We start from the raw sequence: 15607 nt of genomic DNA, 5'->3' as shown, positions 1-15607 counted from the left end.
CTGTGTGCACAATTGTAGTGCACTAAACAAGATGGAATCTGGGATACCATCCCAACATAGCTTCGTGCACGGACTCCAATAGGGCCAAACAGTAGTGAGTTTCACTAATTACAGAGAGGACTCGAGAGGTATTGGTTCCAACGATAATACACTTCAGGACACTAGATAGGCAACTTCAGTTGTTTTGTTGCCTGTTCATAAATATAGTCATAAACTGTATTTCAGAAGCTGTATTATTTTCATCACCCATGAAGTGTTCGTTTGGATTAATCCCTCACATGTATTTATGAATTGTTGTCATGTTAGTCATGTTTTTTATTAGTTTTGTTACGGATTAATCTGACATGTATTTATGAGGTGGGGTCATGTTAGTCATGTTTCTTATCAGTGTTGTGTCTTGTTATCAGATCTACAAATGTATAGTTTTATTTTTGAATTTTTTTCGTTTTTGCCAAAAAAAACAAGCAAAAAGAAAACAATTGCTCTGCCTTACAAAACTTTTCTGTGATTTATTTCTAAAAGACAGGCGAGACACTCAGGGGTGCATGACCCAGATGAAAACCTGAAGTAACAGCAGGTCAAATCAAAGACAGAAGGGCTAACAATGTTTATGTTCCATCCATTTTAAGTTGGCTTTGATCCATGGTCTAGGAGGCAATACCTTAAGTTTGTTCTATGCACTGATCCCAGCCTCCACAGTCCACCACCGAATCACTCCCCAGTTCAAGAGATATATGTGTTTTAAAATACAGACATAAGCGGAGTTTGTGCCGGCGCTACTGCACCTGCTGCACCATTGACAGCTACGCGCCCGCCCAGGCAGTGCTTGGAGCAATGCAATAACACACGTCAGCTGCTTCTTGCAGCACCCCGCGTCCCACACCGGGATGGACTGAAGACAGATAAACCGCTCGCTGCCCGCATCTGCAGTGTGTTCGCGCCCTCTGGTGTCCAAGCAGCGGAACTGTAGACATTTCGAAACAAAAGTGCGATCGACATGAGAAGAACTGTATTTATTGTGTCTAGAGACTTTCCTGTATTAAAAGGACATGATTATTGATTTTCACGAATTATTTCATTGTAACAGGAAAAAAGCAGGGAGCTTGCCGTGCCCTCTGCAGACCACCGCCACGTGAGGTCGCATGTTTACCTATAGATGCCTCTAACGCGGTAAAGCCAGTGTGGGGTTTACACGGAGGTCCATTTGGGGATAATATATGGTTAAATCTTTGAACAGCTAAATCAAAGCAAAAATAATGTTTCACGTACAGGGCCAAACGTACAGACATACTCAATGTTTTTTTTTATTTGAATGATGCACGTAACACGTATGGTGCAATGATGTTCTAACTGAAGTTTTTAAAGGCATATTTCTTAAATAAAATCATATTTGACGGACGGATTGAAAAACCACTGTTTTAAAACTTTTACCCTACGGTAAAGTTGTTATTGGATCGTTGGGAAGGAGCCGAAGGGCAGGGCCTGTGGAAAACACTTTTACTGGCGAAGCGCTGGAATATGTCAGTGACGTATGCATTCTCGGATATGGTTGGGAGCTCTTGGGGGTTGGGACACAAACCTTCTACCACTAGAATCTAAGGCAACCTGAAAGCCAGGACTGTAGTCTTCAGTTTAATGATCCCAAAAGTCCCATAATCTTCCGAGTTATTCATTTAGTCATTCAAAACCATGAGAAAGTGCATCTCGGAGCTGTGACTGGCGACAGACTTGCTTTGTACATACCTTGGGACGCCATCGTCCGAATGTAACTTAATAATTCAGGCACGAGGTGCAACTCGTAGGTTCACCTAATCAAGGAAACAAAAAGTGTATTTTAGCAAAATGTGTGTGAGAGAAAAATGTTGCCACAGATAAAAACTTCTAAATCACTTGTTATCATGTACTAACTCCATTGTGTAATTCAGTGAAGTTTTTCTAAATCGTAAAATGGGCAGTCCGAGTCCGACTCACTGAATCGCAATATGAAACGGGCGTTACGGGCTTTCCTTCCAATCCACCCACCCACAGACACCTCTCTCTCTCAGTCACACGCATCTCATTCCTTCACTCGGTATTCTTGGGTTTTCAGGACACTTTGTTATCTTTACTTTCAATCTCCTCTCCAAACTCTCTTATGGGGCTCTTGGCCTTGTGTTTTCTTCTCGTGGAAACCTGGAAGCAGCCCTGGCGGGTCAATGTGCCTGCTGCAGAGATCTGTGTGACTTGTAGGCCATTAGTCCAAATACCTGCAACCCAACCTTTCATCCTTCCGAGACCGATAACGTGGGGACCACAGAGTTTGGATTATAACAGTGTTCGGTATATAAAGCGGTCAGAAGCCGGAAGACTGTAGCCGCAAACCAGTTAGTAAGATGTAATGGTATTACATTAGGAATACACAATAATAATACAATTAATAGTACAATGCCCTATAAGCTTATTAAAAGTCTACAGATAACTAAAGTCCTCATTACAGATCATTTATTATCCCACATTTCACTTAAAAAACCTTTGGTGAGCTATGAAACTGCAGGACTGCAGCCCCACCCCACCCCACCCCACCACACCCGCTTTACTTCCAGTTACCAGCATTTATTGGGTAAGTAAGCGGATTACCTGAAACTAGTTCAAGTGATCACTCTGTTTCCAGGCCTTCTCTTCGCATTGACTGTCAGGTAGGATTAATTCATGGGTCCACGGTAAACTTTTCACAAGGGCCACTGAGCCAGAACCCTCCCGCCAGCTCAACGGACCCCAACCAAGCAGCCAACAACCTCTCACAGTGGATCACCAACTGCGCCAACGACCTCGCACCCCTGAAAAACCATCCCAACAGGACCAAAAGCAAGACAGCCCCCTGTTTCAACGACGACCTCATGAACTCCAAAAAGAACTGCCGCACCCTCGAGAAAGCCTGGCGAAAAAACCTGACTACAGACAACATGAATGCCCTCAAGCACGCCTCCCGCAAACACCACCAGCTGATCCACAACACCAAGAGGACAGCATTCAAGGAACGACTAGACAACAACGCACACAACAGCAAGGAACTCTTCAACATCGTCAAAGAGCTCTCCAACCCCAGCGCCGAAAACAATGACATCACTCCCTCACAAGACCTCTGCGACTCACTGGCCTCGTTCTTTCACCGCAAGATCGCCGACATACACAACAGCTTCGGCGCACAGACCACGCACCCAACCACCGAACCGACGCCCCCCACCACCACCCTCCGCACCTGGACCCCGGTCAGCACCGAAGACACCATCCGCACGATGAACACAATCCACTCCGGATAACCGACCGACCCATGCCCCACCACATCTTCAACAAGGCAGACTCCATCATCGCACCCCAACTCCGGGACATCATCAACTGCTCCTTCAACACCCCCACCTTCCCGGAGAGCTGGAAGCATGCCGAACTCAGCGCCCTCCTGAAGAAACCATCGGCAGACCCCACCAACCTCAAGAACTACCGCCCCATCTCGCTCCTCCCGTTTCCTGCCAAAGTCATCGAGAAAACCGTCAACAGACAGCTTGCCGCCTTCCTCGAGACGAACGGATCCCTCGACCACTCGCAGTCCGGCTTCAGAGCCAACCACAGCACCGAGACCGCCCTCATCACAGCCACCGACGACATCAGAACCCTGATCGACAACGGGGAAACAGCGGCCCTCATCCTCTTGGACCTCTCTGCGGCGTTCGACACTGTCTGCCACCGCACCCTCGTGAAGCGCCTCCGCAACATCGGAATCCAAGAGAAGGCCCTGGAGTGGATCATCTCATTCCTCGCCGGAAGAACCCAGAGAGTCCGCCTCCCCCCGTTCAGATCCGAGGCCACCGAAGTCATCTGAGGCGTACCACAAGGATCATCACTCAGCCCCACCCTCTTCAACGTCTACATGATCCCCCTCACAGCCATCGCACGCCAACACAACCTCAACATCATCTCCTACGCCGACGACACCCAGCTGATCCTCTCCCTCACCAACGACCCCGCCACCGCCAGAACCAACCTACACGAAGGGATGAAAAACGTAGCCGAGTGGATGATGAACAGCCACCTGAAACTGAACTCAGACAAAACGGAAGTCCTCATCCTCTGACCATCACCCTCTGCCTGGGACGATTCCTGGTGGCCCCCTGCCCTGGGCAACGCACCCAAACCAACGGACCACGCACGCAACCTGGGCTTCATCCTGGACTCCTCCCTCTCGATGACCAGACAAGTCAACGCCGTCTCATCATCATGCTTCAACATCCTACGCATGCTCCGGAAGATCTTCCGATGGATCCCCACCGAAACCAGGAAGACGGTCACCCAGGCACTCGTCACCAGCCGTTTGGACTACGGTATCACCCTCTACACCGGAACCACAGCCAAACTACAGAAAAGACTCCAACGCATCCAGAACGCCTCCGCACGACTCATCCTGGACATCCACCGACACGGCCACATCTCCGGACACCTGAAAGACCTTCACTGGCTCCCCGTCAGCAAGAGAATCACGTTCCGACTCCTCACCCACGCACACAAAGCCCTCCACGACCTGGGCCCCAAGTACCTTAACAACCGCCTGACCTTCTACTCCCCTGCCCACCAGCTACGATCGTCCAGGCACGCCCTCGCCGCCGTTCCACGCATTCGAAGAGCCACCATGGGAGGAAGATCCTTCTCCTACTTGGCAGCCAAGACATGGAACTCCCTCCCCATCCACCTCCATCTTACCCAAGACCACCTCTCCTTCAGGAAACATCTCAAGACCTGGCTGTTCGAGCAGTAGCGGACCCCCCCTTCCCCTAGCGCCTTGAGACCCTCCGGGTGAGTAGCGCGCTTTACAAATGTTCTGATTGATTGATTGATTGGTGTGACTGAGGGCAGCATTGATGCCAGGAGGGTGTCAGTCGGGGTCCTGGGAGGTGTAAGGTAGGCATGGGGGACGCGATGCATGCACATCTAGTGGTTGAATTGCACCTGGGATGAATCTCGGCTTCCACCCTTGACCAAATTGTGTGATCCTAGGCAATAGTTTTATTTAACTTTGCCTCTTTTTTCTTTACTATCACATATAAGAGGCGCTCGAAATACATGCCTTCAGAATGTGCCCTGTACAAAACCTTCTCTTGTGTTTGATTTAATAAACTATAATGTTGTCCATGTATAACAGCAACCCCGTCCAGACAAAGTGTGCACACAACTACGGGCTGACTTGCCTCTTTGTTCACTATTGGCATTGTTGGCAGGGTGGGAGCAGGCATGAATGTTTCTAAATTCATGTTTGAAAACTGTCACTTTAAAAAAATTGCAATGCACCTTTATAATCTGATGTATTTAGGTGAAACAGCTTCAATATATTAGCGAAATAGATGTTTTTGAATTTTGAGGAGACTTTATCATATTTTTTATTGCAGGTTTGCTGCAAGATGTCTATACAAATAAAGTGGTTCTTAAAGTTCAGTGGTGCATGATACCGTCTGTGCTCTTTTTTTCTTTCTTTACGTCAGTTCGACTGTAAATAAATGATTGCCGTTTATTTGATATCTTTATGAATATCAGTGCTTTGTAAAGAGACCAGCACCCTAGTGCTGCTGTTCAACCGGGGGCCACATGTAAAGGTCAGGAGGGCCGCCTGTGGCCCCTGGGACGTACTTTGAGTATCAGTGGCTTAACCAGTGTTGGGAAGAGGAGGGAACATGCTGTAGTGAGGGGGTGAAAAGGGTGGTATTGCCCCAGTCACACCCAAGTGCATGGACCGTGGCCCCAATAAAATCCACTGCCCCCCTCCAGTCCGAACAGGAGAAGGAGTTCCAGGGAGCAGAGCAAGAGAATGCAAGGAAGTGAAAACAGTGTTTACTCAAGGAGGGAGTGAGTAGCAGACTGAGTACATACTAATGATAGCTCCTCTATGCAGGACCAGAGCCTGCTGTGCTGCTGCAGGCCATCCTTATGAGCTAGCCCCAAGCCCTCGAGAGGTGTCCGAGTGTTACGCAAATTGACTGGGACTCGCTAAGTTGTTTTCTTTACTTACCTTGAAGTCAGAATCAGTCACTGGAACATAAAGTTGTTTGACTCCATGTTCATCCAACCTTTAGCCTCCAGGCAGAGTAATTGTCGCACGTGCCATGTGTGAATACCATTTTGTGTCAAGGAGGTACAGGGCTTTCGAAATAGTGACCCCACTAATCTCAGTAATAGAAAATGTGTGCGTATGTGTGTGCGGTATATATACCAGTCGCGGCCCGCATGACTTGCGAGTGGAGGGGCGGGAGGGTCGCAAGGGGGGGGGGGGGGGGGGATTAATTAAAAAAACAAGTTAACTTACATTCACCGGCGCGGTCCAGTCCCGCATCGTCTCTGCTCCTCACAGGAAGCAGCCCAGGCAGCCTCCCAGGCCTCCACTAAGCCAATCACAAGGCTGCAATGGCAGCGAGAGGCAGAAGCATAAAATGGTATTTATAATAGCATGTTATGTTTCTGCTTCTATGCTCCCTGCTATAGAGGGGACAGGCTCTTGGTGTGCACAAACCCCACAGAAGTCCTACACATCGGGGAGGGGGTTTGATGCTCCCTGCTATAGAGGGGACAGGCTCTTGGTGTGCACAAACCCCACAGAAGTCCTACAAATCGGGGAGGGGGTTTGATGCTCCCTGCTATAGAGGGGACAGGCTCTTGGTGTGCACAAACCCTACAGAAGTCCTACAAATCGGGGAGGGGGTTTGATGCTCCCTGCTATAGAGGGGACAGGCTCTTGGTGTGCACAAACCCCACAGAAGTCCTACAAATCGGGGAGGGGGTTTGATGCTCCCTGCTATAGAGGGGACAGGCTCTTGGTGTGCACAAACCCCACAGAAGTCCTACAAATCGGGGAGGGGGTTTGATGCTCCCTGCTATAGAGGGGACAGGCTCTTGGTATTTTTTTTTTTTGTTGCATATTTATATAGCGCAAACTCGACCCGAAGGTATTGGAGCGCTTTACATGAGCACCGTATTTACATTACACATTCAGGCACGGGGAGATTAAGTGATTTGCCCAGAATCACAGGATGTGGATGAGACCTCGGGGCTCGAACCCTGGTTTCCAGCACCAAAGTTGGCCGATTTGCCGACGGACCACATCCTCTCCCCATGTATGCACAACCCTACAGAAGTCCTATAAACGGGGAGGAGTTCGATGCTCCCTGCTATAGAGGGAACGCGCTCTTGGTGTGCACAAACCCTACAGAAGTCCTACAAAAAGTTTGATGCTCGTTGTTTTAGATGGGACAGTCTCTTGGTGTGCACTGAACCTACAGAAGTCCTACAAATGGGGGAGGGGTTTGATGCTCCGTGCTATAGAGGGGACAGGCTGTTGGTGTGCACAAACCCTACAGAATCCTTAAAATGGGGGAGGGTTTCGATGTTTCCTGCTACTATAGAGGGGACAGGCTCTTGGTGTGCACAAAGCTACAGAAGTCTTACAAACAGGAGTGGGATTCGATGCTCGCTACTATAGAGGGGACAGGCTATTGGTGTGCACAAACCTTACAGAAGTCCTACAAACGGTGGAGGGGTTCGATGCTTGCTGCTTTAGAGGGGACAGGTTCTTGGTATGCACAAACCCTACAGAAGTCCTACAAACAGGGGAGGGGTTTGATGCTCCCTGCTACAGAGGGGACAGACTCTTGGTATGCACAACCCTACAGAAGTCCCACAAAAGGGTGTGGGGGTTCAATGCTCCCTGCTATAGAGGGGACAGGCTCTTTGTGTGCATCAAACCTACAGAAATCCTACAAATCGGGGAGAGGTTCGATGCTCACTGATATAGAGGGCCTGGGAGCGGCACCTGCCACCCCTGGCTTGCCCTTTATTAACCCTAGCACTGCTGTTCCTACCCCTGGTCCCCGGGGTCCTGGAGGCAGCTTGCCACCTTTCCTAGAACGTTCTCTTCTCCTCTCTTCTCTCTCCTCACCCGTCCTCCTTGTGCTGTAAATGTGTACAATGTGTTACCTCTTCCTAAGGTTTCTTCCTGTTTGTCCCTCAGTCCTGGATACTTCTGTGCCTCTGTGTGATCTTGTTCCTCTTGCAGGTGGCAGACAGTCCCAGGGGTTTACTGTGCCCTCGGTCCTGGATGCTGCAGTGTCTTTCTTTCTGTGGGATCTTGTACGCTTGTAGGTGTCAGGCAGTCTCTGGGATCCTTGTGCCCTCAGTACTGGATGCTGCTGTGTCCCTCTGTGTGATCTTGTGCCTCGCGCAGTTGGCAGATAGTCCCAGGGGTTCCCTGTTCCCTCAGTCCTGGATGCTGCTGTGTCTCTGTTTGATCTTGTGCCTCTTGCAGGTGGCAGGCCTTCCACGGGGACTCTGTTCTCGCTGGTCCTCTGCCCCACTCCCAGATGCTTCTGTGTCTCTCTGTGTGATCTTGTTACTCTACCTCTTGCAGGTGGTAGGCCCGCCCAGTGCTGCTCAACGCTGTCCTCTCACAGCACAACAGCACTACCAGGCTGTTATCTGCAGAACATCCGAAGCAGTGGCAGGGCAGATGTGACCTCACCGCTGGAACTGGTGGCAGTTCTTACTCCTTTCGGGAAAGTCCTCAAACGGCCCCCGCAGTTCGTAGCCCCTCCACCCGGACCAGGAAATGTGCAGTGAGCAGAGAGCTAGCATAGGCGCTGGAAGTAGGGGTGCTGCAGCACCCCCACAATAATTATGCTGGAGGTCAAAAGGCGAAGAAGCAATAAAGAAGCTTTTAACGTTTGTTTTTATCTTGTCACATGTGCTGTGCTTTCACAGACTGAGGTCAGAGGTCAAGCTGTGTCTTCTGACAAATTGCTGCTTCTTCTTTTATCATGCAAAAAGTTTTTCAAATGGCCAGGTCTAAACTGGGGTGGCATGGTGAGCAAAAGAATGATGGATTTAACCCAGATCTCTTGACTGGGGGTGAATGTTTTGATTTGTTCTGCATTCCGTCCATCAATTGTTTGTCACTTGCTTTCTCTCCCTAGTGCACTGGGTATGCACAAAAGTGGGTCCTGGGCTCACTGTGCCACTGGAATCAAGCTATCCTGGCTGATGAGGGGTGAAACCCCGAAACTGGTCCAAGAAAGCTTTTTTCCAGTCCAGGGAGGACCTGGCTTGGCAGTTCGGGCTGGACTGTCCCATAGGGTGCAGGGTGAAGACTTTGGGCTCCCAGGCAGCGTGCTGCTCGCCGTAAAGCACTTCAATACCTTATCATGGGTACTAAGCGCTACATAAATGCAATTTCAATTCAATAATTCATGTGCATTTACGGCCTATAGTGGGATTATCAGTGACTCCTCCATTCCTGGCCTGCCCCCTTTCACTTACAAATATTGGTTACATTTTCAGCATTGCACCCACAGGTGCGTACATAGACCCCTTCCCCCCACCCCCCTGACATGACGCTCACTCATCCAGTTCACTATCTCGCCTTCAGAGCACACTCGTTCATAGTGCCAGCAGGAGGCAACACTCCACACCCCCACAATAGCATGCATGTTCTATGCATAAATAAAACACACCACACAAATTTTTGTTTGGGTAAGAAACTGCTGCAGGTTTATTACATACACCGTTATGTAATATGGTGGGTTATCTTACGGGCGCTCCAAGGGCAGGCAACCATCTGGGCCGCCTGTCCGCCTGATGAGCCAAGCAGCACTGGGGCGATCCCCATCTGTGCTGCCCCTTCGGTGATCCTCTTCCTGGATCACGGTCCCTTATTACCCACGCCTTTTTCAGGGCGGAGCGTAGCAAGGCAATCCCCCAGTTGTTCAGGCCCACAACCGCCCGAAGGTCTAACGGGGCGCCAACACGGTTTTCCAGGAATCTCCCATGAGTCTCCTGGGCTCTGGCACCCCCTATGGTGCCGCGCAGAGGTACCCTTCGGTACCCATTTGCTTCCAGAACGCCCTGTAACTCCACCTGCAACAAAAAAAAGAACAACATTACAACATTCTATGCCTCCCCCGCTGCTTCCATGCCGGGTAAGCGGTAGGGTGGGAGACAGCGTGTCCAGGGTGCGAAAAGAGGAAGGTCAGAGGGTGGGGGGGAGGCCTATATACCCCCCGTTCCTCACGCCCTGGAAGTGACGCGCCCTGTGCACCGCAGCCACTGGCTGACAGAGTGGGGTGACTCGTCCCCGAGGGGTTCCCTAGAAGAAGGGGGGTGGGCTGGTGCCTTGCTGGCACTACAGGCCTGCCCTTCTAGGGCACCCTGCGGGCGCCAGGGCAGCCGCATAGTGCCAGCAGGAGGCAACACTCCCCACCCCCACAATAGCATGCATGTTCTATGCATAAATAAAACACACCACACAAATTTTTGTTTGGGTAAGAAACTGCTGCAGGTTTATTACATACACCGTTATGTAATATGGTGGGTTATCTTACGGGCAATCCAAGGGCAGGCAACCAACTGGGCCGCCTGCCCGCCTGATGAGCCAAGCAGCACTGGGACGAACCCAGTCTGTGCTGCCCCTTACCGGATCACGGTCCCTTATTACTCACGCCCCTTTCAGGGCGGAGCGTAGCAAGGTAAGCCCCCGGTTGTTCAGGTCCACAACCGCCCGAAGGACTAACGGGGCGCAGACACGGTTTTCCAGGAACCTTCCATGAGGCTCTTGGGCTCTGGCTCTGGAACCCCCTATGGTGCCGCGCAGAAGAACCCTTTGGTACCCATTTGCTTCCAGATCGCCCTGTAACTCCGCCACAGCTCTGGAGGCGGCCACCGTCGCCGCCAGAGCCCCCCCACCAAAATAGCTATAGTCTTGCCCGCTAGATCTACTGTCTAGAGCCTCCTACAAATCAAAATGAAAGAACATCCCTACTGGTTATCGATCCCCCATGTATATCCCAATAGCCCTAGACGTTAGCTTGGATCAGCTAGTGTCTGATGAAACAAACGCCCTATGCCTGTGAAGTTGTGCCAAGCACTAATCACCTCATGCCGCAAAGTTCCACTGCGTCACATGACTCAGCCCCGTCCCACACAGGGCGGGACAGTTTCAGACAGCCTGGCTCACGATGCCCCACCTATTTGCTGATCACACTGGATGCCGCCCTTCTGGCACCGTGTGTGGCTGAACACGTGTCTCCGATCTCTGGAACAACACTCACTTGCTAGACCGTTCCGACCCCCGCTAGCCAACTAGGCTATTAGGGCGGGAAGGATTATACTTAACCTTGGCACAGTCCCTGTACTTGCTAAACCAATGCGCACATGGATGTCCCTAACGGCGTATGAACATTGAGCACGGCTGCACCCCAGCGCTTGCCCTGCATCCCCTATTCTTGCAGGTGGCAGATCTTCCACGGGGACTCTGTTCTCGCTGGTCCTCTGCCCCACTCCCAGATGCTTCTGTGTCCCTCTGTGTGATCTTGTTACTCTACCTCTTGCAGGTGGCAGGCCCGCCCAGTGCTGCTCAACACTGTCCTCTCACAGCACAACAGCACTGCCAGGCTGTTATCTGCAGAACATCTGCAGCAGTGGGCAGGGCAGATGTGACCTCACCGCTGGAACTGGTGGCAGTTCTTACTCCATTCGGGAAAGTCCTCAAATGGCCTCTGCAGTTCGTCGCCCCTCCTCCCGGACCAGGAAATGTGCAGTGAGCAGAGAGCTAGCATAGGCGCTGGAAGTAGGGTGCTGCAGCACCCCCAAAATAATTATGCTGGAGGTCAAAAGGCGAAGAAGCAATAAAGAAGCTTTTAACGTTTGTTTTTATCTTGTCACATGTGCTGTTCTTTCACAGACTGAGGTCAGAGGTCAAGCTGTGTCTTCTGACAAATTGCTGCTTGTTCTTTTATCATGCAAAAAGTTTTTCAAATGGCCAGGTCTAAACTGGGGTGGCATGGTGAGAAAAAGAATGATGGATTTAACCCAGATATCTTGACTGGGGGTGAATGTTTTGATTTGTTCTGCATACTGTCCATCAATTGTGTGTCTTTTGCTTTCTCGCCCTAAGTGCGCCAGGTATGCCCAGACGTGGGTCCTGGGCTCACTGTGCCACTGGAATCAAGCTATCCTGGCTGATGGGGGTGAAACCCCGAAACTGGTCCTAGAAAGCTTTTTTCCGGTCCAGGGAGGACCTGGCTTGGCAGTTCGGGCTGGACTGTTCCCATTGGGTGCAGGGTCAAGACTTTGGGCTCCCAGGCAGTGTGCTGCTCGCCGTAAAGCACTTCAATACCTTATCATGTGTAGTAAGCGCTATATAAATGCAATTTCAATTCAATGATTCATGTGCATTTACGGCCTATAGTGTGATTATCAGTGACTCCTCCCTTCCTGGCCCCGCCCCCTTTCACTTACAAATATTGGTTACATTTTCAGCATTGCACCCACAGGCGCGTGCATAGACCCCCCCCCCCCCCCCCCCCACATGACGCTCACTCTTTCAGTTCATTATCTCGCCTTCAGAGCACACGCGTTCATTCTTTCTCACTCACACACACTCTTCCGTCATTATGACTTCCACTTACAAACACAGTTAATGCGTAAATTCTCTAGTTGTGACGTCGCCCGTAAGCCGTTTAACATTGCGATAAGGAGGGGCAGGTCTCACAGTTCCATTGCAATGCGCTGAACATGGTACTATTTGTACTTGTCCTGACAGGCACGTGACGCACACAGTCCCTCCCCACGCCTCTACCTATTCCCCGCTCCTTCTCTATCCCTTCTCTCCGCCAGCCTGGGCAGCAACCAGGGGTAGCTGGGGCGGCACCTGTAACCCCAGGCTTGGCCTTTGTTACCCCTGACAGGCACTGCTGTTACTCCTGGTACCCGGGGCCCGGAAGGCAGCTTACCGCCTTTCTTTGCCTCTTCTCTCCTCTCCTTCGGCTCTCCTCTTCCGTTCTCCTGGTGCTGTAACTCTGTAAAACGTGTTACCTCGTCCTCTGGTTTCTTCCCGTTTGGACCTCGGTCCAGGAAGGTCTCCTGTCTCTCTGTGTGATCTTCTTCCTCTTGCAGGTGGCAGACAGTCCACTCCCAGGGGTTCCCTGTGCCCTCAGTCCCAGATGCTTCTGTGTCTCTCTGTGTGATCTTGTGCCTCTTCCAGGTGGCTGGCAGTGCACGGGGACTCTGTTCTCGCTGGTCCTCTGTCCCACTCCCAGATGCTTCTGTGTCGCTCTATGTGATCTTGTCCCAGGGTCTGTCTGTGCCCTCGGTCCCGGCTGCTGCTGTGTCTCGCCGTGCGCTCTTGTGCCTCTGTTTGTTGCTGTTTGAGGGACCAGGGCTTCCCTCTGTTCTCAGCCCGCCCAGTGCTGCTCAACGCAGTCCTCTCACAGCACAACAGCCCGCCCAGGCTGTTATCTGCAGAACATCCGCAGCAGTGGGCAGGGCAGATGTGACCTCACCGCTGGAACGGGTGCCAGTTCTTACTCCATTCGGGAAAGTCCTCCAACGGCCCCGCGGTTCGTAGCCCCTCCACCCGGACCAGGAAATGTGCAGTGTGCACAGAGCTAGCATAGGCGCTGGAAGTAGGGGTGCTTGGGTGCTGCAGCGCCCCCAAAATAACCACGCTGGAGGTCAGAAGGCGAAGCAGCAATTAAGAGAAGCGTTTAACGTTTGTTTTTATCTTGTCACATGTGCTGTGCTTCCACAGACTGAGGTCAGAGGTCAAGCTGTGTCTTCTGACAAATTGCCGCTTGTTCTTTTATCATGGACTATGGGGGTTACTTTCACGTCCCTGCCACGGGAAGGATTTTATTAAGTGAACTGTGGAATCTGTGGAATCTTGCAGAGTTCAGATGTGAAAGGAAAGGCCCTAGGATATCAATTTGTCTAACACGAAAACATCTGTAAAGGAACTGTACATAGATTGCAGAATATGTCGGCAGATACAAAGCACACATAAAGCACATTTTGTAATTCTGAAGAGTGATGGAAATAAGGTTTTAATAGGATCAAAACATCAATACACTTTGTGATGCACAAATCAAACCCGATTTTCACACGTTATCGATTGTGCGCTGATTCATGCTCTGTCTTTAGAATAATCACATTTCTCCTGTCCTTTTCCATTTTGTAAATGAATGTAGCTGTCAATGTGCACTCACCGATCACTTTTTTATATCATTGCGATTATCAGATGACATTTTATCGTATTGTGGAGAGAGGGAATGAGTCAGAGGGTAGTGCAGACGCAAGACTTAAAAGTGACAAAGAGGAGACTGACCCAAAGAAGAAACGCATTGCGCCAGAGAGGGGGATTGAAATGCCCCCCCCCCCTAATTAGCAACAACATTTATTTTGTAAAATCAAAGCACTTCCCAATCCGAGAGGTTTCTACTGCACAGTTGTGTTCACAGTAAACTTGACAATATGCCATGAGGGAAAGAAAAAAAAAAGAAAAAAACAGCTAAATTATTAGGAAAAACCAATTGAAGAACACAACTACACATTCACACACGCTTTATATAATTTCTTGCTTTCTCACTAAATTCTTCATTTAAATTTGCTTCAAAATGCAGCATTCGCCACTTTTTACCAACATTTTTTCAAGGCGGAGAATCTCTCTGAATATCCTTCGTCGGTAGGGCTCACTCGCTTCGTCATCGCCCACTTTTACGCCTCACCACTTTGAAATGTCACCAGCTGCTACTGAAGACTTGGCGACGGGGGGGGTCCTTTTTCTAGGGCATTGATCCGCTATTCAGCCACTGTGAGGTACCAGTGCACGATCATTTACTGCATTAAAAATCCTGTTCACACTGAAGGGTAATGAATGCTGGGGGGGGGGGGGAGGGGAGGGCTAGACTGCTGGGCACTTAAGGACTCCTACCAGCGATCTAGTACAGATTTAGGGGGAACTCAGCGCAGCCCCGCTGGTCTCCTTTGGAGGGCTGGATTTGCCTGACCCAGCCAATCCTTGCTTTGCTCTCATGCAGTTTTAAGAATAAAAAGCAGGAGCAATTGTGCGTGAGAGGAGTTGGGTTTTGCAGTCGCCACATGTCGTGGTTGCAGTCCCTCATTCGGAGCAGGAGAGAGTACGCCCCCGGCCTGTACGATGTAAGCACTCGGCAGTGGCCTATGAACTCGTATTAGATGTGCTCTGTGATACAAATAGGACACTTTACCCCGCACACATTTACTCCGTGTGCCATTACCCCGCAGTTTTTACACCGCAAAATCTTTTACAACGCAGGGCTATACAACGCAATCCATTACAAAGCATTCCCCATTACAATACAATATACTATTCTAACTCCACCAGGGAGCTACTTTGGGGAATGCGCTCTAATAGTTTGCGATGTAAAGCCCTGCGTTGTAAAAGATTTTGCAGTGTAAAAAATGTGGGGTAATGGCAAGCGGAGTAATGCATGCGCTGTAAAGGATGTTTGCCCCGGGGGTACATATACGCTGCTGCAACTCACTGAAGCACATCCGTTCAAATCCCAGCAAAGTATGAGCATTTCAAGCGAGCCAAAAGGATAGGGACTGCGTTTCCTACTCAGCCGCCCTACCCAGGCGCAGAGCCGCGAGTCTCTGTCAGCTCTGATAATGCGGCGCCTTCTCTATATATAGAGTCTGCTTTCCGTTCCTGCTACAACTTCTATGAGCCGCTGTCTGCAAAGGCACTTTGAACGAGCTCATTTATATATTTTGGAAGTGTTTCTTA

The 15607-nt window shown here is 50.3% G+C and overlaps 1 protein-coding gene across 2 annotated transcripts in view; it reads right to left on the bottom strand.

The window, feature by feature from the left end:
- LOC146782963 (phospholipid scramblase 3-like) overlaps positions 1-13576 on the bottom strand; it is a 98513-nt gene extending 84937 nt beyond the window's left edge. For both annotated transcript variants that reach the window (XM_085637730.1, XM_085637731.1), the window contains exons 1-2: positions 12795-13576; positions 1744-1808 (exon numbers count right to left, since the gene is read on the bottom strand). In XM_085637730.1, the coding sequence (XP_085493856.1) occupies positions 1744-1756 (13 nt within the window). In that variant the 5' untranslated portion in view covers positions 1757-1808; positions 12795-13576. The remainder of the gene's footprint in view (positions 1-1743; positions 1809-12794) is intronic.
- Between the last annotated feature and the right edge of the window lie 2031 nt (positions 13577-15607).

The sequence above is a fragment of the Triturus cristatus genome, chromosome 12, assembly GCF_964204655.1.
Source record: "Triturus cristatus chromosome 12, aTriCri1.1, whole genome shotgun sequence".
NCBI lineage: Eukaryota > Metazoa > Chordata > Amphibia > Caudata > Salamandridae > Triturus > Triturus cristatus.
The sequence above is the reverse complement of the archived record's forward strand: the minus strand, read 5'-3'. Positions and strand labels throughout refer to the sequence as shown.